At 37.6% G+C, this 23590-nt stretch overlaps 1 protein-coding gene across 1 annotated transcript; it reads left to right on the top strand.

Moving 5' to 3' along the window:
* The first annotated feature begins 22548 nt into the window (after positions 1-22548).
* LOC108319552 (BTB/POZ domain-containing protein At3g56230-like) lies at positions 22549-23589 on the top strand. The gene is made up of 3 exons (XM_017550716.1): positions 22549-22740; positions 22830-23006; positions 23566-23589. Exons 1-3 carry the CDS (start codon positions 22549-22551, stop codon positions 23587-23589), a joined length of 393 nt encoding a protein of 130 aa, XP_017406205.1.
* Position 23590: the final 1 nt, after the last annotated feature.

The following is a 23590-nucleotide window of genomic DNA, read 5'->3' as shown; positions in this document are numbered from 1 at the left end:
GAGAATTTGCTGTTGTAAAGTCCTCCTTCTTGATCCAATTTCAATCCCTTAACCACTTCCTAAAAGGCTACCATAGTAGGTGTAGGTTTCTGCCTCTGGATGCCTCAATCAGAAGTCACAACTACTCCAAAATTCACCAGAAAACACACCAAACAATTTTAAAATTTTGCACCAGTTTTCAGCATATGGTTTTTCTGAATGATCATGCAATTCAATGAGTTAAACAAAGCATGCATAAAGTATAGAAGAAAAACCCTAACAATTAATGAAAGAAAGCATATATTATAAAGAATCAATTCAATACATGAGAGCTTCAAAGGATTACAATGGTTCCCCAACAACAATGAAGGTTTAGTTCACCATAATCATGGTGAAACTAGATGAAAAACAATGAAAGAAGGAAAGATAAAACCCTAGAATTTGAAGAGTGGAGCTTGAGAATCCAAAATCCACCTCCAAGGGGTGAAGAAAGTATATTTTGCTATGTTCTAGCCAAAGATGACTGACCTAGGTCGACTAAAACCTTATATAGTATTCTAAAAATTACAAAAAAGTGGCGCAAGGCCCATGAAAAATGGCGCTCAGCGGTAAGTGTGTGTTCTTCTATTTGATGCTCAGCTGCATTTCTGTTCCTTAGCGGTGACTACGGAACCTCAAGAACACTGCTTAGTGGTAATTTCCGTTGAGCGGTACTCTTGTCTTCTCTTTTTGTGCACTTTTCACTTTCTTTTCTGATTCCAACTTCTTCCTACTTCACTTCTTTCATCCAATTCATCTTAAAACCTGCAAAAACAAGCATAAAACCTATCCAACTGTCTTATTTCAAAAACATAAACAAAAGCATGAGTCCAAGCTAGTTTCTAAGTCATAAAGATTGTCTTTAAGGTCAATTTTAAGTATAAAAATAACAGTTTTTCAACTGTTATCACAACCAAAAACTTAGAACTTTGCTTGTCCTCAAGCAAACAAAATGTAACTCAATCTTCCATCAATCCACATAATGTTCACCACATTCAAAACTCCTTCTTTCAAGACAAGTTAGTACTCAAATTAGCTCATCACAAAGACTTCAATCAAGATGTGCATATGCTTTAGTGTTCACGCAATCACATAATATCCAACAAATGCTATTTTCATGAATGATTAATCAACTAAGCATAGATGTTCTTATGTGTTCATGGAATCTTTCCTCACTAGATAAAGTGTTTCACTCAAACACTCAAGTGTATAAGAGGTCACTCATCCACTCTACTATCACAATGTTGCATGAATTAACTTTGCCTTTCTTATAACCATAATAAAAAACATTCACAAGTAAGTATCATCACAAGGACTTTTCTATGGCTTATAATGTGGCTGGGCTAACAAGAAAATTGGTTTTTTGTAGATCACAAAATCCTTGAGTTAAGTGAGTCATCTAAACCATTCTTCCTTCTTCCCAACTTTCTTTTGCATTGAGCCTTTCTCTTTTTATTTCTTTTCTTTTCTTTTTCTTTTGATTTTCACATGCTTAGCTCTAGACTCAATGCTTGTTATTTTTCCTTTCTAGACTTCCCAACAACCCCAAACTTGAACATTTATCAATACCACAAAATATTCTCAACTCAACTCAAGGTAAAGCTTTTCACAAAGGGTTTTCAAATCATGTTCAAAGCTAAAGGTTCAAAGGATAGAACACATAGTGTTCTCTTTTAGTGGCTAAAATCATGCATCTTGGCTAAAAAGGGTTACCAACAAATTCCTTGATCATATGACACATACAAGCAAATGATTCAATCATAGAAAACCTGGGCAAAGTCATTCATGCTTTCAAAGTAATAGCATTTAATCAAAAACTCTGGATCTCAAAAACCTCACATATAGGCTCATTTAACCATTCCACATACACATCCTGCTTAGCATCATAATCACAATCACAACATCATGCATTTGTTCACAAAGCTTGTGAACCATCACCTGTATCTCAGCATATAGTGCACAATCTCAACATCAATCAATATCAAAGCATCATCAAGTAATACTCATCATGCATAAGTCACAAGCAAACCATCATAACAGACACAATTTCAAATTGAGTACATCAAACCCTATTCTACTAATAGAAGCAAATAAGTTCAATAGTACAAAACAAAAGATAAAAAAGATCCTGCTCTAGTAATGATCGCATCCATCAGTAGATGCTATCTCATCCCATGCTATCATCTGTATCTTCCTCCTTTCCATCATCTTCAGCATCTTCAAATGCGTCCTCCTCCTCATCATCTTCATCATCATCCATAGCTGAAGCTTCAACTGCTCCAGCTCTACTACCCTGGGCTTGCTCCTCTGGCCATGCTACCACATTATGAAACTCATCCATGGTCCACCTGTGTGCTGGGGGTGTATCATACATCCCAATAATAATCTCAATAGTGGCCACCTGTCCTATGTAGATCGACTGCATCTGGGCATCTATAAGAGACATGTACATGTCCCTCATCTGAAATGGCTCTGGCTCTCTTCAGATGCCTGACCCCGTGGTGGTCCTCTTCCTCCACGAGGACGGCGTGGTGGTACTGGCAGAGCTGCCTCATCACCTCCACAAGCCTCATCAATAGCTTTTCTCAGCCTCTCAAATGGTGGAACAAAGATGTTTACTCCAACAACCTCAGATAGGTGCGTGATCAAAGAGGGGTGTCCCAAAGGTGCCTTGGTGTTCATAGTGTTGGCACACACCTGTATCTCATTGGCTATTACCTGGTCAATGTTAATGCTCATCCCTCTGAGCACACAATAGAAAAGAAGTGCCCTGCTAACAGTAATATCAGACACATGGGAGCAAGGCTGAATGTTGGCATGAGAGAAAGCCATCCAATACTTTGCTAAAGGAGTCAAATCAATTCTCCTTATGTTCACCACTGCACCATTCCTATTTCTCTGAAAATGCCCTCTAGGCACACACAACACAGTCTCTATATCATCAAAATATGTTCCTTCCTCCATATTGAGAGCGAACTGACATTACTCACCAACCCATTCAGTATCTAAAAATCTATTGATAGAGTCATGATCATACTGAATGGCGTGGCCTCTAACATACCTCAAGTAATTCTCAGCAAGATGATCACCCAACCTCCTTGCATTGGTGTAAAATTCTTTCACCACTGCTATGTTAGCTGGTGCGGAGTAGGTGGCTAGCCTCCTCCAGTTCCAACTCACCATTTGCTCTCCAAAATGTGGGGCTAACTCAGGAATCACTCCAGCCTTCCTTTCCATTAGGAGCCTCCTATCTTGGACAATTTTAAATTGTTTCTCATGCTTGTGGGAAAGGAACTTGCTAAAATGAGTGTGTTCTGGTTCCTTATCCTTCGTCTTGGATCCTATAGTCTTGTATCTCTTGCCAAATGAGGAGGTCATCCCTACATCAAACATAACTCACAAAACCACAAGACATGTTGTTAATCATTAGTAAACCACAAACAACACCCCAAAACCATGCCAAATCACTACCGAGGGCAAACAGAACCCCTCAGCGCAACCTATGCATCAAACCAGCAAGCAAAAGTGAAAAAAATCCATTCTACCAGAATCACGCTCAGGGGAAATTTCTTCTGAGCGGCGATTCTGCAGATTTGTCAAAATTCCTTTCAAAATGTCCTATTCTCCACCCACATGCAATCTTCTTAGTTCCATACCCAAATCAAGCATTTTAATCGGTTCAAACAACAATTAATTCATCAAATCATACATAAAATTCAAAATCCCTAAAGAATCATGCTTAAACAACCATGTTCATATCAATTCATGCTTTCAAGAACCCTAGAATGAAAATTGCTTGAACTTACTTGGGTGGAGATGCTAAATGAATGAAGAATGCTCTAGGAATGTCAAGAAATCAGTCCCTAATAGCAATGCTCTCACCAAACCCCAAACTTGGATGGAAACCTAGTGAGAAAGTGAGTGGAAGAAAGGTTTTGTAAAGGAGGAAGAGGGAAAAAGTGTAGAGAACTCTTGAGAAGGTGTTTAAGAGTGTGTGGGAAGAAAGAAATTTGAAAATAGAGGTAAAGTCGTGCCCTAGAGTATAAAAATACCCTAATGGGCCCTACTCCCGCTGAGCCCAAATGAGCCAAACCAGTCCACACCATTCTGCAGTACTGACCGTTATTTTTATATTTAAAACACCCTTTATGACTTAGAAACTAGCTTGGAATCATGCTTTTGCTTATGTTTTTGAAATAAGAGAGTTGGATGGGTTTTATGCTTGGTTTTCCTTGTTTTTGCAGGTTTTAAGATGAATTGAGTGAAAGAAGTGAAGTAGGCAAAAGTTGGATTCAAAAAATGAAGAAAAAGTGCATATAAGAAGAGCCGCAAGTACCGCTCAGCGCTAATTACCGCTGCACGACACTCTGAAGACCCGCAGTCAGTGTTGAGGGGCAAAACTGCAACTGAGGGCAAAATAGAAGAAACACACTTACCGCTAAGCAGTAATTACCGCTGAGCGCCACTTTATTGGGCTTTGGGCCAATTTTCTGTAATTTTTATGATCTATTTTGGGCTTGGACCCGTTTTCTGTTATTCTTATGGGCTTAGGCTTACTTTTCTGTAATATTTAGAAGTTTATATAAGGCTTTAGTCTTCCTAGGGTTAGTATCTTTTGATGGCTTAAGCACAAAACCACACTTTTCACCCCTTGGGGGTAGATTTGGAGATGGTGACGACTCTCCTCTTCTCTTTCTCGGGTTTTTCTATCTCTTCCATTCTTTCATTCCATTGTTCATCTAGTTTCTCCATGATGATGGAGGGCTAACCCTTATTGTTGTTGGGAAAGATGTAACCTCTTAAACTCTCATGTATTGAATTTGTTCTTCAAGATCTTTTAAAGATACATGCTTTCTTTCATTAATTGTTAGAGATATTATTCTTTGCTCAATTGCTTGTGATGTTTTATTCATGTACGACATAAATCTTATGATTTGTAAGTATCAGGAGATTTCGTACTCCTAGGATTGGACGATTTGGGGATGTGACAGCTCTCCTCTTCTCTCCCTAGGATTGTTATTGAGAGATATCTTACAAATCAAGATATGGGGAATGCTCCCAATAGTAGTATAAATCTAGACATAGGAGTATGATGGTTGGTTGCCTTTAAGCTTCTATTCACTATAATGCATGATTAATTGCTAGGGAGACAAGACATTGTAAGCTAGTGATTATGATTAGGCTTTCTTCACCGAGACATCGGGTTAAGGTAAATTAGAAAGTGGTATTAACATTAATGAAGAAAGGTGAATTCATATATGCAAGAGAGTAAACTAGGTGAAATCTAAACCCCAACAACAATATCATCAACTTCATTCATTCATTCTTGTGTTTAGCCTCAATTGATCAAATTGCATTCATGTTTATCTTATTGCATTTGCATTCAAAAACCCTAAATATTTCTTTAGAGTCTTAATTAGTTGAGTAATCACATAACTGTTTAGTGTCGTGAGTCTCTTGGGAAACGATACTTGCTCACCATTTTTTATTACTTGATACGATTCGATTACACTTGCCGAGGGTTAACAAGTTTTTGACTCCGTTTTCGGGGATTGAAAATTTGTTCATTAGCGCCACATCTTCTCCTTCTTCCTAACTTGCCCTAAGTGCCTTATAATCATGCCTCTCACTCACCTTATGCATTTATGTTCTCACATCACTCAAACATTTCATCCCTATCATGCAACTAAAATAGAATCAAAACAAACAACAAAAATAAAATCAATCAACTGGGTTGCCTCCCAAGTAGCGCTTGTTTAACGTCACGAGCCTGACCCAAAATCCATCAACACCCATCAGTAGGTGCAACAAACCTAGTATCCTTCAGTAGATACTTAACCACCTAGCATCCATCAGTAGATGCTATACCAAAAAGTCTAAAAAAATAATAAAAAATGTCCAAAGTTTTATAAAATTACAACACCCAAAAATAAAAATTTAAAGAAATTAATGTTCTCAAATCACTGGGATGCCTCCCAGCAAGCGCACTTTTAACGTCACTAGCTTGACCTAGTAAAGCTCAAGTTCCATCTTCAATGCTGGTGCTCATCTTATTGTCATCACACTAACTGATCAGCTACTTCCAGTCCACCTTCTTGACTCTCCTTGAATATGGAGATTCAATCTGTATCACTCCATTACCTTTATATTCTTTCGCAACCCACAACTTGTTCTTGAATCTTACAGGTTTACCAAGTTTGAGTTGTGCTTGCATCAAGTTATCATGAACCGTCCTTCCTTTGCCATCTTTTTCTTCTTCCCTAACCTGTGACAAGAAACAATTTTTACCTTTGAAGCCCGACTTTGCAGCTTTAAAGCTAGTCATGGGTACATTTTGACATGTAGCTTTATGACTAGCCTCTTCCTTTTGCATCTGTTGCTCCTCTTTGAAGACATTAAAGGCCTCCCTTTCTTCTTGGTCTTTATGCACTATCATCCCTTCATCTACATTGATGATGACCTTAGCCGTTTTCATAAACGGTCTTCCAAGAATAATTGGAGTCAAATTCTCCTCCATCTCCATCACCACAAAGTCCACCAAGAATTTTAGTTTGCCCACACAAACCATAACGTCTTCCACTACACCATAAGGCTTCTTTGAAGATCCATCTGCCATTAGCAAAGTCACTTTTGTTAGCTTGACTTCAAGATCACCAATTCGCTCAAGTAGAGATAAAGGCATCAAATTAACATTTGACCCTAAATCAAGTAGGGCTTTCCTTATCTTCTCCTTCCCTATGACGCAAGGAATGGTAAAACTTCCTGGATCTTTCACTTTTGGAGGAAGTGGCTTCTTCTTAACAGCTTTGCACTCATCAATCTCCTCATCTATATATCTCTTCTTTGTGGAGACTGGCTTCATATGCTTCGCATAATCTGGAAATTGTTGCAATGCTTCATTCAAAAGTAGATCAACCTCCAATTGATTGAAAATATCTTTAAAATGCCCATATTGTCTCTCTTTCTCTATTCTCTCACAACCTTTTGGATAAGGAAGAATTTTTACAATTTTTTCAAAATTTTTCTCTCCTCTCTTTTCTTCTTTTTCTTTTCTCTCATCCTTTCCTTTTCTCTCTTCATTTCTCTCTACTCTCTCTTCTTTTTCTTCTTTTCTTTCTAACTCAACTCTTTCAACATCCACACTCACTAAAACTTTACACTCTTCCTTAGGGTTAACCTTAGTATTAGCCCCAAAACTCTTATCAGGCATATCTTCCAACTTCTTAGCTATTTGGCCAACTTGCATCTCTAAGTTTCTAATGGCTGCTTCAGTGCTGTTGTGGTTGGAAATAGTCACCTGTATAAATTGTTGAAGAGTCTCTTCCAACTTTGTTGATCTTTCATTGAGTGCAGACACTTGTTGCCATAATGATGGTTGCTATTGTGGCCTGTTGAATTATCCCGATTGCCCAGCTTGTCCTTGATCTTGACCCATGCTTGGGTGAGGTTTCCACCCTTGGCTGTAATTACCTTGGCGGTATGGAAATTGATTGGCCATGAAATTTACATCTTCTAAAGCCTCCACTGGAAAAGCACATTGACCATTGATATGGTCACCACCACATAGTTCACACATTTGTTGTTGTTGAACCTGTGCAACTCCCTTTAGCTCCTTTGGAAATTGAGCAAGTGTCTTTATTAATTTCTCCAACTATTGAGTTATGATCTTATTCTGAGCGAGCACGACATCATTTGATTGCAATTGTAGAACCCCTTTCTGTTGAATTAGAGTTCCTCTTTCACTCTGCAACTCGTTATCATTAGTAGCCATATTCTCTATTAACTCAGTTGCTTCCTCCGGAGTCTTCCATTTGATATTACCTCCAGTTGAGGCATCTAGCATCCACTTGGTTTGTGAACCAAGACCTCCAAGGAAAAGAAGGACTACTGCTACGTCATCAAAGCCATGCATGGGAGTCTTTCTCAATAAGCTTTTATACCGATCCCATGCTTGACCTAATGTCTCCTCCATGCCTTGTTGATAATAGTTAAAAAAAATGTTATTTTTATACTTAAATTTGACTTTAAAGACAACCTTTATGACTTAGAAACTAGCCTGGATTCATGTTTTTGTTGAAGTTTTGGAAATAAGAGAGTTGGACAGGTTTTATGCTTGATTTCTTTGTGTTTGCAGGTTTTAAGATGAACTGAGTGAAAGAAGTGAAGGAGCTAGGAGTTGGATTCAGAAAAGGAAGAAAAAAGTGCACAAAAGGAAGAAGCTGCAAGTACCGCTCAGCGCTAGTTACCGCTGAGCGACACTTTGAAGACCCGCAGTGACCTCTGAGGGGCAAAACTACAGCTGAGGGGCAGAATAGAAGTCACGCACTTACCGCTGAGCGGAATTCTTATGGGCTTGGGCTTACTTTTCTGTAATATTTAGAAGTCTATATAAGGTTTTAGTCTTCCTATGGTTAATATCTTTGGCTGGAACGAAGCAGAAACACACTCTTTCACCCCTTGGAAGAGGATTTTGGATGCTATAGCTCCTTTTTCACCTTTCTAGGGTTTTATCTTTCACTCTTTCATTGCATTTCATCTAGTTTCACCATGAATATGTCATAACAGTTGAAAAACTGTTATTTTCATGCTTAAAATTGATACTAAAAGCAACCTTTAGACTTAGAAACTAGCTTGAAATCATACTTTTATCCATATTTTCAGAAATAAGAGAGCTGGACAGGTTTATGCTTGATTTCAGTGTTTTTGTGCAGGTTTTAAGGTGAATTTGGTGAAAGAAGTGAAGAAGGAGAGAGATGGAATCAGAAAAGGAATCAAAGAGTGCAAAAGGAGAAGCCGAAGGCACCGCTCAGCGGCACTTTACCGCTGAGCGGCACTCAGAAGGTCACGGGAGGTCCGCTGAGGGGCAAATTGGCCGCTGAGGGGAAGAACCGAGCTGACACACTTACCGCTGAGCGGTAGTTTACCGCTGAGCGGCACTTTAATGGGCTTGGACCTAAAATTTTGTAATTTACGAATGGTATTTAAGCTTTAGGGTTTCCTAGGGTTAGGTATCTTTGGCAGAACGGAGGCCAACACTTTCTCTTCCACCCCTTTGAAGGAGGATCTTGGATGCTCAGGCTACCTCTTCACCTTTATTGGGTTTATTCTTTCATACTTTCATTGTAATTCATCTAGGTTCACCATGAATATGGTGAACTAAACCTTGTATGTTTGTTGGGGAATCAATGTAATCTCTTGAAGCTCTCATATATGGAATTTATGCTTGCATCTTAATCTAAGATTTATGCTTTCTTTCATCATTAGTTAGGGTTTTTCCTCTTTGCTTAATGCTTGCATTGTTTAACTCATTCGATGCATGATTATTGGTTTTGTCGATACGGGAACGTACGGGGAAGTCTAGATCCGGGGAATTTCTCCCAATAATTTGTTGGTTGTCGTTAAGCTCCTGCACTTATGAACTGATCATTAGGAATGCTAGGAATTGTATGAACTCGTGATTAGGGAGAAGCCTTCTAGAAAGGTACTTTAGAGAGTGGCATTAACAATGATGATTTGAATGTTGAATTCCTAAAATATATGAGAGTGGATAAGATGAAATTGACCCCCAACAACATATTCATACATAAATTTCATTGAAAGTGTTTATCTTTTGCTTTTTGCCATTGATCAAAACTTCATGCATACATGTTTATTTTCTGTCTTGCATATTAAACTCCAAATATTTCTTCTTTAAGTCTTAGCTAATCAAGAAACCACATAACTAAACTAGGCCGTGAGTCCTTTGGGAAGAACGATACTTGGTCTTACCAAGTTTATTACTTGAACGATTCGGTCATACTTGCCGATTGAAAAACAAGTTTGTGACATTATATTTTGGTGCTCATAAATTTGTCCATCAAGTTTTTGGCGCCGCTGCCGGGGACTCGTGGTTTAACTGGTTAATTTGTGTGATTATTGATTATCTTTGACTTTAATTTTGAATTTCTGTTTTTATTTTTCTGTTTTTATTTTATTTTATCTTATTTGATTAGATTAGATTTGATTTGATTTTATTTGATTAGATTTTATTTTATTTTTATCTTTTAGATTAGGTTAGATTTTATTTTTATTCTATCTTCTGAATCTTTTATCTTCTGAATATATATCTTCTATATCTTTTTGTGCTAACAAATATTTTCTAGGGTTTTGTTTTCTTGTGTATGCAGGAGGCAATTCGAACTAGGAGTAAGAAAACAACAGAACCTCTTCTTGAAGGTCTAGACGAAAGTAGAAGGAGGAGAAGAATCAGAACGTCTAGAGAACTTTTCCCTTCTCCAGAAACTCTCCTACAATCATCACCACAAGGTTCTGTTCATAGCACAAGAAGTATGGAGAACAATAATGCTAGAAGAACTCTTGCAGATTATACTAATATTGCTGGACCTCAGCACTTTAACAGCATAGCTAGACCTAGAGTCAATGCAGCCAATATGGAGGTCAAACCAGCACTAATTCAACTGGTGAAGAGTAATCAATTTAATGGGTTATCTCATGAAAGCCCATATGAGCACCTTACTACCTTTAATGAGATTTGCAACACAGTCAAGATTAATGGGGTGCCAGACGAAGCTATCAAACTTAGCTTGTTTCCTTTCTCAATGGGAGGCAATGCTAAACTTTGGTTGAATTCTTTTCCAGAAGAAAGTTTCACAGAGTGGGAAGCAGTGGTCACAAAATTTTTAAACAAGTACTTCCCACAATCTAAGGTGACCAAAGGCAAGCAAGAGATTTCTTCATTCAAGCAGGGCATGGAAGAATCACTGGGGCATGCATGGGACAGGTATAAAAGCTTGTTACGTAAAACTCCCACGCATGGTTTTGAAGATCAAGAAGTAGTCTTAACTTTCCTTGGAGGGCTTGGTTCACAAACCAAGATGATGCTGGACGCCTCAGCAGGAGGCAATATTAAATGGAAGACTCTAGAGGAAGCAACTGAAATTATAGAAAACATGGCTACTAGTGATAATGAGCTGCACAGTGAGAGAGGAGCTCCTATGCAACAAAAAGGAGTTCTTCAATTACAAACACATGATGCCTTGCTAGCTCAGAATAAAATTCTAACTCAACAACTGGAGACTCTGACTAAAACTTTGGCTCAATTACCTAAAGAGTTGAAATCTGCTGCACAGGTACAAACCCAGTTGTGCGAATTATGTGGAGGTGATCATGTCAATGGTCAGTGTGCTTTTCCAGTGGAAGCCGTGGAGGATGTTAATTTCATGGCTAATCAATTTCCATACCGTCAAGGGAATTATAATCAAGGGTGGAAACCACATCCGAGCATTGGCCAAGGACAAACTGGGCAAGCTAATCAATATAATAAGCAGCAGCAGCAACCAACCTTGTGGCAACAGTTATCTATGCTTAATGAAAGACAAACAAGGTTGGAAGAAACTCTTCAGCAATTCATCCAGAAAACAAAATCTTCTCAAAAGAGCACTGAAGCTGCTATAAAGAATTGGGAGATTCAAATGGGTCAGATTACCAAGCAATTGGAAGAGAGGCCAAATAGAAATTTTGGGGCTAATACTGAGGTTAACCCCAGAGAAGAGTGCAAAGTGGTAAAGAGTGTTAATGAAGAGATAATTGAGTTAGAAGAAGGAGAAACAGAAGAAAGGAGAGAAGTAGAAAGAAAGAACACTTTTCCTTTCCCAACAAATCAAGAGAAACAAATGGACTTCACAGAGTTATTCAGAATGGTGGATAATGACGCACCTTGGGAACAAATTCTACAGAAAATTGCAGTTTACACAAAATCAGATGAAGGAACCTCTACAAAGAAGAGACGTAGAGATGTTGAGGAAGAAAAGTGTATAACTGTTAAGAAAGAGTCATTCCCACCTAAAGCACCAGATCTAGGTAGTTTTTCTATTCCTTGTACTATAGGGAAGAAAAAGGTAAAGAAAGCTCTCCTTGATTTAGGTTCAAGTGTTAACTTGATACCTTATTCTTTACTGGAGCAAATTGGCGAGGTTAAAATGAAACCTGTAAAGGTTAATTTAGTAATGGCCGATGGATCTTCAAAGGAGCCATGTGGGATTGCAGAAGACATTGTAGTTTGTGTTGGCAAACTTCAGCTCTTGGCAGACTTTGTGGTGATGAAAATGGAGACCGAGAGAATACCTATCATACTTGGAAGACCGTTTATGAAAACGGCCAGGGCCATCATAGATGTACATGAAGGTATAGTAGTGCTTCAGGACAGAGAGGAGAGAGTGGTGGTGGATGTCTTCAAAGATGAGACGCAAGCAAAGGAGGAAGAGGCTAGTTATAAAGCTGCATTTCGAGATGCACCCATGACTAGACATAAAGATGAAGATCTTGAGGTTTCAGGTAACCATTGTTTGTTGTTTCAGGTACCCAAGGAAGAGGAGATTGGAAGAGGAGAAGAAATTCCTAGAGACTGGAAGAAAAGAAGACTCCAACTTGGCACACCAGTAAGAATCAAGAACAAGTTGTGGGTTGTGAAGGGCTTTAAAGAGAAGGAGATGATAGAGATAGAGTCTCCATATTCGAGAAGAACCAAGACAGTCCAAAGGAAGCAGTTGAGAAGTTGGTGGACTGATAACATCAACTATAAAGAAGATGGAACTTGAACTTTATTGGGTCAAGCTAATGACGTTAAAAGAGCGCTTGCTGGGAGGCAACCCAGTGATTTGCAAACTTTTGATTTGGATTTTGGTTTTGTAATTTTTACTTTGTGGTCATTATCTTGTAAATATTTTGTTGGATCCAGCATCTACTGAAGGATGCTAGGTGGTTAAGTATCTACTGAAGGATACTAGGTTTGAAACACCTACTGATGGGTGTTGGTGGATTTTGGGTCAGGCTCGTGACGTTAAACAAGCGCTACCTGGGAGGCAACCCAGTTGATTGATTGTTTCTGTTTGTTTATTTTAATTAGGATTTGCATAAGCATTTTTAACATTGAATTGCAGGGAACCCATGAGGGGCATGTAGGGAAGACACGTAGGTTAAGAAAAGAAGGAGAGGAACACACCACGAAAGTGCCGCTGAGCGGTATTTTACCGCTGAGCGGTACTCTCGCAGATTGGGCTTTAGTTCCCCTTAGCGGGACCCGAGCCCATTAGGGTATTTTTAAACCCTAAGCTGCGCAAAGTCTTATACTTTCTGGCTTTTCTTTGCACAAACACTTCCACACATCTTCTCCTAGGTTTTCCACATCTTTTCACTCTTACCTCTTAAAGAAAAAAATCTCTTCCACTCATTTTTTCACTAGTGTGCCATCAAAGTTTGGGGTTGGAAGAGAAGATTCTAGCTTGGAAGCATTCTCATTGCATCTAGCATCTCCACCCAAGTAAGTAAAATGCATTTTGTTCATTCTAGGGTTCTTGAATTTGAATGTGATTGTCAAAGCATGAATATTTAGGGGTTTTGATTTCTATGCATGATTTGATGATATATTTGATGTTTGAACCGATTAAACTGCATGATTATGAACTGGAAAACTGGAAATTGCATTTGGGTGGAGTTAGGAAAGCTTTAAAACAGGTTTTTCAAAAATCTGCAGAGTTACCGCTGAGGGGTAAACTGCCGCTGAGCGGCACTCTGCCAGATTTGACTTTTCTGGTTTTTTGTGATCTGGAATGTGGTACTGGTGGCGCTGAGGGGAAATTCTGGCCCTCAGCGGTGGTTTAGCTTCGAAAGGAGTTTTGTTCTGTGTTTTACTAATGATTAACATCATGTTCTGTGGTTTTGTTTGTGTTTTGAATGTAGGAATGGCATCTTCATCAGGAAAAAGATTGAAAACCATGGCAACCAAGAGAAAGGAAAAGGAACCAGAGCAACCCCATTCTGGCAGGTTCCTCTCTAGGAAACATGAGAAGCACTTTAGGGTGGTTCAGGACAGGAGACTTCTGATGGAAAGAAAGGTTGGAATGATACCTAACTTTGCTCCTCAATTTGGAGAGCAAGTGTTAGGGAATGATTGGGGAAAGCTAGCCACTTATCCTGCACCTGCCAACATAGCTGTGGTGAAGGAATTTTACACCAATGCAAAGAAGATTGGTGATTATCCAGCTGAGAATTATTTGGGCTATGTCAGAGGCCATGCTATCAGGTATGATCCTGATTCTATCAACAACTTCTTGGATACTGTGTGGGCTGGTGAGCAATGTCAGTTTGCTCTTTGCATGGAGGAAGGTGCTGATTTTGAGGATGTGGAGAGAGTGTTGTGTATACCTGGAGGACACTTCCAAAAGGAATAGATCTGGCTCAGTGGTTAACATTAGGAGGATAGATTTGAATCCTCTTGCAAAATATTGGATGGCATTTTCTCATGCCAACATTCAGCCATGTTCACATGTGTCAGATATTACTCTATGCAGGGCATTATTCATCTACTGTGCTATCAGAAATTTGAATGTTAATATTGGGCAGGTGATAGCTGATGAAATTAGTGTATGTGCTAACACCTCAAACAACAAAGCACCACTAGGACATCCTTCTTTGATCACTCACCTTTGCAAGCTAGCTGGGGTGGACACTTCTGTTCCACCATTTGAGAGGCCAAGAAAAGCTATTGATGAGGCTTATTATAGACAGTACTGTGGAGGTGAGGATGTAGCTCAGCCAGTTCCACCACGCCGTGCTCGTAGAGAGAGAGGACCAGCACAGAGCCAGACATCTGCGGATACACATGAAGCAGAACCATTCCAGATGAGGGACATGTATATGTCTCTTATAGGTGCTCAGTTGCAGTCCATTCACAGAGGGCAGGTGGCCACTGCTGAGATGATAGTGGGGATGTATGATACACCTCCAGCCCACAGGTGGACTATGGATGAATTCCACAATGTAGTAGCTTGGCCAGAAGAACCAGTACATGGAGGAGGAGCTGGAGCAGCTGAAGCTTCGGCTAGAGATATGGAAGAAGATGAAGCTGAGGAGGAGGATGCATTTGATGATGATGAAGATGAGGAGGAAGAGGAAGATGCAGAGGACAGCTCAGACTGATGAGGAGCTGAGATAGCATTTACTGATGAATGCTATCATATGATTATGCTTTTGTGGTTTAAGTTTTCTGAACTTATTTATTTTTGTTTTTAGATTAGGTTTGATGTACTCTATTGAACACCTGGTTTGTTATGATGGTTTGCTATTAACTGTGATTGTGTGATAAGTACTGCTTGATGATGCTTATTGATTGATTGATGTTGAGATAGATGTGCACAGTAAAATGCTTACACAGGTGATTCACAAGCTTTGTGAACAAATGCATGATATTATGATTGTGATTGTGAGATTAAGCAGGATGTGTATGTCAAATGTGAATGAGCTTATATGTGAGGTTTTGAGCTCCAGAGTTTTTGGTATGATTGAATGCTATTACTTTGAAAGCATGAATGATTTTGCCCAGGTTTTCTATGATTGAATCAATTGCTTGTTTTGCATCATGTGATCAAGGCCATTTGTTGGAACCCTTTTTATTGGCCAAATTCATAAAGTTAGCCTACTAAAAGAGAACACGTTGTGTTCTATCCTTTGAACCTTTAGCCTTGAACATACACTGAAAACCTTTGATTGAAAATCTTTACCTTGAGTTAAGTAGAAGATCTTGTATGGTATTGTTAAATGTTCAAGTTTGGGGTTGTTGGGAAAACATGAAAAGAAAAGCATTGAGCTAAGAGCTAAAAAGAAAGAATATGCAAATTAAAAGAAAAAGAAAAGAAAAGAAAAAGAAGTAAAGCTCAATGCAAATGCAAAGGTAAAAGAAAGTTGGGAATGAATAAGATGATTGTGTTGTTATGATTCTCTTAACTCAAGGATTTTGTGATCCAGAAAAACCAATTTTCTTGTTAGCCCAGCCACATTATAAGCCATTGAAAAGTCCTTGTGATGATGCATGCTTGTGAATGTTTTTGATTGTGGTAAAATGAAAGGCAAAGTTGATTCATGTGACATTGTGATAGTAGAGTGAATGAGTGATTACCTCTTATACACTTGTGTGTTGAGTGAAACACTTTACCTAGTGAGGAAATATTCCATAAGCACATGAACATCCATGCATAATTGATTGATCATTCATGAAAAATAGCATTTGTGGAATTTAAATGACTTTGTGAACACTAAAGCATGTGCACATCTTGAATGAACTCTTGGTCATAAGTTTGAGTGAAGTTGTTATTTATCTTGAAAAAGAGGATTTTTGAATGAGTGAACCATCATATGAATTGGTTGGAGATTGAGTTACATTTTGTTTGCTTGAGGACAAGCAAAGTTCTAAGTTTGGGGTTGTGATAACAGTTGAAAAACTGTTATTTTCATGCTTAAAATTGATACTAAAAGCAACCTTTAGACTTAGAAACTAGCTTGAAATCATACTTTTATCCATATTTTCAGAAATAAGAGAGCTGGACAGGTTTATGCTTGATTTCAGTGTTTTTGTGCAGGTTTTAAGGTGAATTTGGTGAAAGAAGTGAAGAAGGAGAGAGATGGAATCAGAAAAGGAATCAAAGAGTGCAAAAGGAGAAGCCGAAGGCACTGCTCAACGGCACTTTACCGCTGAGCGGCACTCAGAAGGTCACGGGAGGTCCGCTGAGGGGCAAATTGGCCGCTGAGGGGAAGAACCGAGTTGACGCACTTACCGTTGAGCGGTAGTTTACCATGAATATGGTGAACTAAACCTTGTATGTTTGTTGGGGAATCAATGTAATCTCTTGAATCTCTCATATATGGAATTTATGCTTGCATCTTAATCTAAGATTTATGCTTTCTTTCATCATTAGTTAGGGTTTTTCCTCTTTGCTTAATGCTTGCATTGTTTAACTCATTCGATGCATGATTATTGGTTTTGTCGATACGGGAACGTACGGGGAAGTCTAGATCCGGGGAATTTCTCCCAATAATTTGTTGGTTGTCGTTAAGCTCCTGCACTTATGAACTGATCATTAGGAATGCTAGGAATTGTATGAACTCGTGATTAGGGAGAAGCCTTCTAGAAAGGTACTTTAGAGAGTGGCATTAACAATGATGATTTGAATGTTGAATTCCTAAAATATATGAGAGTGGATAAGATGAAATTGACCCCCAACAACATATTCATACATAAATTTCATTGAAAGTGTTTATCTTTTGCTTTTTGCCATTGATCAAAACTTCATGCATACATGTTTATTTTCTGTCTTGCATATTAAACTCCAAATATTTCTTCTTTAAGTCTTAGCTAATCAAGAAACCACATAACTAAACTAGGCCGTGAGTCCTTTGGGAAGAACGATACTTGGTCTTACCAAGTTTATTACTTGAACGATTCGGTCATACTTGCCGATTGAAAAACAAGTTTGTGACATCATATTTTGGTGCTCATAAATTTGTCCATCAATATGGTGAACTAAACTTCTTTTATTGTTTGGGAATCAATGTAATGCTTTTGAAACTCTCATGTATTGAATTTGTTCTTAATATATATGCTTTCTTTCATTAATTGTTAGGGTTTTTCTCCTTTGCTTAATGTTTGCATTGTTTAACTCATTCATAGCATGATAATTGGTTTTGTCGATATGGACACATATGGGGAAATCTAGATCTGGAGAATCTCTCCCAATAGTAGTATAAACCTAGACATAGGAATATGATGGTTGGTTGCCTTTAAGCTTTTGTGCTTTATAATGCATGAATAATTGCTAGGGAGACAAGACATTGTAAACTAATGATTATGATTAGGCTTTCTTCGCCGAGACATTGGGTTTAAGGTAATTTAGAGAGTGGCATTAACATTAATGAAGAAAGATGAATTCTTGAATACATGAAAGTGGATAGGATGAAATTCATAAACCCCAACAACATACTCATCATATATTTCAATTCACATGTTTTGCTTCTTCTTTTCCATTGATCAATACATGCATTCATATTTACTTTTCGGTAATTTGCATTTAAAATCTCAAAGAATCAGTTTTACAAGTCTTAGATAATCAATAAATCACATAAATGTCTAGGCCGTGAGTCCTTTAGGAGAATGATACTTGGTGTTACCATTTTTATTATTTGATACGATTCGGTTACACTTGCTGAGGGTTAACACTTGTCTGAAAGAAGATATCTCTTACTTCCCTTTGTTGAGTTTAGATTGTGGGAAGTACTTATTTAAAAATTTTTGCAACCACGACTTCCCACTCAGTAAAGCTATCTTTTGGAAAAGAGTTTAACCATAACTTAGCATTGCGTCCCATTAAATTGGTTACTCTTCACCAATTGCATCAACGCCGGCTTCACCTCCATGTTTGCGGCATTGACCCTTGACCTTGCTATACTGTTATAATGTTGAGGGCCAACCACAGTGGTGTAATCTGTAAGAGTGCGTCTACCATTATTCTCCTCGGCCATATCTTCAATGCTTTGATTTGACCCATGTGGTGAAGGTTGGAAAAGTATCTCCGAAGGAGGGAATAATTCTCTTGAAGTTCGAACTCTCCTCCTCCTTCTACTTTCATCCAAGCCTTCAAGAAGAGGTTCCAAAGTGATTTTGCTCCTAGTTTGAACCGTATCCTGCATACACAAGAAAACAAGTTCCTAGAAACAACTGTTAGCACAAAAAGATAGAAAAGATAGATTAAAATGATAAAAAGATAGAATTGAAAAGATAAGAAGATAGAAATAATAAAAAATAAAAAGATAAAAGGATAAATATAAAAAAAAACAAAAAGAAAGATAGATAAAAATTAAAAAAAAATCAAGTCAAAGTTAAACCACGAGTCCCCGACAGCGGCGCCAAAAACTTGTTAACCCTCGGCAAGTGTAACCGAATCGTATCAAGTAATAAAATTGGTAACAATAAGTATAGTTTCCCAAAGGACTCACGGCCTAAACAATTATGTGATTTGTTGATTATCTTAGACTTGTAACCGAAAATATTGTTGTTGAACTATGCAAAAATAAACATGCATGCAAGATTTTGATCAATGGACTTGAACAATGCAAAACTGGTTGATGAATAATATGAATGATTATGTTGTTGGGGTTTACCAATTCATCCTATCCACTCTCATGTATTCAAGAATTCATCTTTCTTCATTAATGTTAATGTCACTTTCTAAATTACCTTAAACCCAATGTCTTGGTGAAGAAAGCCTACTCCTAATCACTAGTTTACAATGTTTTGTCTCCCTAGCAATTATTCATACATTACATTTGCATAGACGCTTAAAAGTAACCAACCATCATATTCCTATGTCTAGGGTGATACTACTATTGGGAGAATTTCCCCAGTTCTAGATTTCCCCGTATGTGTCCATATCGACAAAATCAATGATCATGCAATTGAATGAGTTAAACAAAGCATACATAGAGTATAGAAGAAAAACCCTAACACTTAATGAAAGAAAGCATATATTATAAAGAATCAATTCAATACATGAGAGTTTCAAAGGATTACAATGGTTCCCCAACAACAATGAAGGTTTAGTTCACCATAATCATGGTGAAACTAGGTGAAAAACAATGAAAGAATGAAGGATAGAACCCTAGAATTTGAAGAATGGAGCTTGAGCATTCAAAATCCTCCTCCAAGGGGTGAAGAAAGTGTATTCTGCTTTGTTCCAGCCAAAGATGACTGACCTAGGTCGACTAAAACCTTATATAGTATTCTAAAAATTACAGAAAAGTGGCCCAAGGCCCATAAAAATGGCGCTTAGAGGTAAATACCGCTCGACGGTAATTTCCGCTGAGCGGTACTCGTGTCTTCTCTTTTTGTGCACTGTTCACTTCCTTTTTTGATTCCAATTTCTTCCTACTTCACTTCTTTCATCCATTTCATCTTAAAACCTACAAAATTAAGGAAAGCTAAGCATAAACCCATCCAACTCTCTTATTTCAAAAACATAAACCAAAGCATGAGTCCAAGCTAGTTTCTAAGTCATAAAGGTTGTCTTTAAGGTCACTTTTAAGTATAAAAATAACAGTTTTTCAACTGTTATCAGTTACATCATCCCAAACAACAAATAGAGTTTAGTTCACCATTAAAATGGTGAAACTAGATGAACAATGGAAAAAGAATGAAAGATAGAACCCTAGAAATTGAAGATAGAAGCTTTTGCATCCAAATCCCCCTTCAAGGGAGTGAAAAGTGTGTTTCTGAGCCTATTCCATCCAAAGATACAAACCCTAGGATGTGCAAGTCCTTAAATAGAACATAAAAATAACAGAAAAAGGGTCGAAGCCCACAAGACTGGCTCTCAGCGCCCTAGTTATGGCGCTCAGCGGTGTGCGGGTCAAAAGTTGCGCTTAGGGTCATCTCAAAAGGCAAGCAAGCGTGGTGTGACTTGTCATTGTTGCGCTCAATGCCCCTGACCGTTGAGGTGTGTGTCAATGACCTTTGGCGTTGAGGGCTCTAGAAAAGGGCAACCAAGCGTGAGACAGTGTACTTTGGCGCTGAGGGCCCCTAAGTGGCGCTCAACGCTGCTACGATCCTCCTTTGTGCTACTTTTTCATCTCTTCCTAAGTTCCAACTCCTTACTACTTCACTATTCTTCCAAATCATCTCAATTCCTATTGAAAAACACTGAAATCTAGCACAAAGCCATTAAATTCACCTTCAACTCTCTTATTCATAAAAACTATGATTCCAAGCTAGTTTCTAAGTTAAAAAGGGTGTTTTAGTATCAAAATTAAGTATTAAATAACGGTAAATTCAATTGTTATCACAACCCCAAACTTAGAACTTCGCTTGTCCTCAAGAAAATAAAATGTAACTTAGCTTTCAACCAATCCATACAATGGTTTCAACACATTTCAAAACATTTTCTTTCAAGATAAGTAATTGCTCAAATTAGCTTATCACAAAGAATATATGTCAAAATGATTACATGCCTTGATTCAATTAAGCTCCTTGTGGTGCTCATATAATCAAAGAATATTCAATAGATGCTATGCTCATGAATGATCAACCAAGCAAAGATGAAATCATGCATACATGGAACTATTCCTCACCATGAAAAAATGTTTATCTCAACACACAAGTGTATCTAGAGGTAACTCATTTACTTTAATATCACAATGTCACATAAATCAACTTTTCCTTTCATTTAACCACAATCAAACACACTCACAAGCAAGTATCATCACAAGGGCTTTTCTATGGCTTGTAATGTGGCTGGGCTAAAAAGAAAATTGGTTTTTCCGGATCACAAAATCCTTGAGTTAAGAGAGTCTTTCATAATTTTATCATTTGATCACAATCTCTTCAAGCAACCATTCTCACTTCTTCCCAACTTTCCCTTGCATTGAGCTTTTTTTTTCTTTTCTTTTCTTTTTATTTGCTTTTGATTTGATCAACACTTAGCTCAATGCTTATTTATTTTCCCTTTTCAACTTTCCCAATAGCCCCAAACTTGAATCTTTATCAATGCCACAAATATTCTCAACTTAACTCAAGGTACAAATTTTCAAAAAGGGTTTTCAAATCCTGTATAAAGGTAAAGGTTCAAAGGATAGAACACATTGTGCTCTCTTTTGTTGGGCTAAAATCATGCATTGGCTAAAAAGGGATAACAACAAATGACCTTGATTATATGACACATGCAAGCAAGTGATTCAATCAAAGAAACCTGGGAAAAGTCATTCATGCTTTCAAAGTAATAACAATCATTCACAAAAACTCTGGAGTTCAATCCTCACACAGGCTAATTCAAATTCCAACATTTAGATAAACATCCTGCTCAGTAATCACAATCCCAAATTATCATGCATTTGTTTCACAATATTATGAGCAACCACTTGTATATTAGCATCATGCATCATCTCAACATCAATCAATATAATCAGTATCATGAAACAATACTCATCACAAACATCATCATCAAACCATTGCATCACAAATAAAGTCTAAGCCAAGTACATAACAAAACAGAAGCAAATATAGTTAAAAAACAAAAGGAATAAAGTTAAAAAGCTGGGTTGCCTCCTAGTAAGCGCTTGTTTAATGTCTTGAGCCTGAACGCGTGTACAAATACTTCTCACTTCTTAATATCAATAATTAACCATGGTTACATACAAAGGTGGTTAGAGGAATGGACTTTGCTTTGCTCATTTCTACTGTTGTGTGGTTGGAAAGTCTTCTCCTAGCTAACTACATCATTCTTTTTGCTAAGTACTTTACTTAACACTACTCTAAAGAGATAGCCTACCAAACAACCATCTTCCCAGTTTTACACCTTCCTCTACTCCTTTATTATAAAATAATTCTCAAGAAGAAAATGATGGGACATCTACACGTAGTTTTGAGGTTACATCCAACCTAATATATATACCTTTTTAATCATTCTAAAGTTTAATAAATGTATACCACAGACTTATCATATGCAGATTGAATTTGATTATATAATAATGGAAGTGATGTATATCTTCTAAATGAATTGGACATGAGGCTTCCATCGTTTATTATGATGGGTCCAAGCAATGCATTATATAAAGAATGGAGATAAATGACAACTCTTTCAATTAGTAATTCTTTGGAAGAAGGGAATATCGATCTTCTTCATCTTTCTGCTACGATTTAAGAAGGCAGAGGACATGGATTGTTGTGTGTGTACAACTATGCCACTGATACTAAGGCCTCTGAGGAATACAATATGTGGAGCATGTTACGAAGGAGTAAGGAGCATAATCAACATGATGAGCAATTTCGAAACTGAGAAAGTAAAACTAGTAGTGGCCAATCCAAATCCAAACCCTTCTCTAGTTTCACGAAAAAATTTGAGTAAGGCAAGCTCTTATTCATTGCTTCTTCAAACGTTTGATTAAAAAAACAACTGTATTAGTTAACACATGTAGATTATTATTTCTCTATGCAGACACTTGATGATTGTATAAGATGGTGTTCAGAGCATTTAGAACAGTTCAATCAGCAGAAGAAAGACTTGGTTTTTCTGAGAGGCTTTGTTGCGGCCTTCAAAGAACAAATTCACACAGATATATTGGTCATTCCAGGCAAACACGGTCCACCTATACCTGCACATAAGTCCGTTTTGGTAAGCTCTTTTTTAAGTAATTTAAGATTATTGATGCAATTTCTTCATTGTACCAAACATCTAAAATCAATTTGTTTGACTTAAAGTTAGAAAATACAAAACTATATAATACAAAATGTGGTTGACGGATGTCACCCTCCGTGGAACTTTGATTCTTAAACGGAGACGGATATTGACATCCATTTATCTTTTAACGGATGTTGATATTCGTCCACGAATATTGACATCCGTTTAAGAATTCAACGCATATTCACATCCGTTTAAATATTACTAAAGGGTAAAAGAGGAATGGAAAGGTACATGAAGCAATATGTGGTGGTGGAGGGAGTAACACCCTTTTTTTTGTGGTAAGATCCAACTCTAAAAAAGACTCTCGACATTAAGTTAGGTTAAATCACTTCTACAGTTTTTATTTATGTGTTTTTTGCCTAGTTAAATCTTCGTATTATCGGTTTTCCCACTTTAGTTCTTGAAAATGAAAAATTGACTTAATTAGGTCTCATTAAATTAACTTAACGGGGTTAAGTTTTTTTATGACATGAGACGTTGATGTGGGCAGTTTTTAAACGTGACATTCACATAGT

The sequence above is a fragment of the Vigna angularis genome, chromosome 5 (assembly GCF_016808095.1).
Source record: "Vigna angularis cultivar LongXiaoDou No.4 chromosome 5, ASM1680809v1, whole genome shotgun sequence".
In the NCBI taxonomy this organism is placed as follows: domain Eukaryota; kingdom Viridiplantae; phylum Streptophyta; class Magnoliopsida; order Fabales; family Fabaceae; genus Vigna; species Vigna angularis.
Note: the sequence above shows the minus strand (reverse complement) of the source record. Positions and strands in the feature narration are given on the sequence as shown.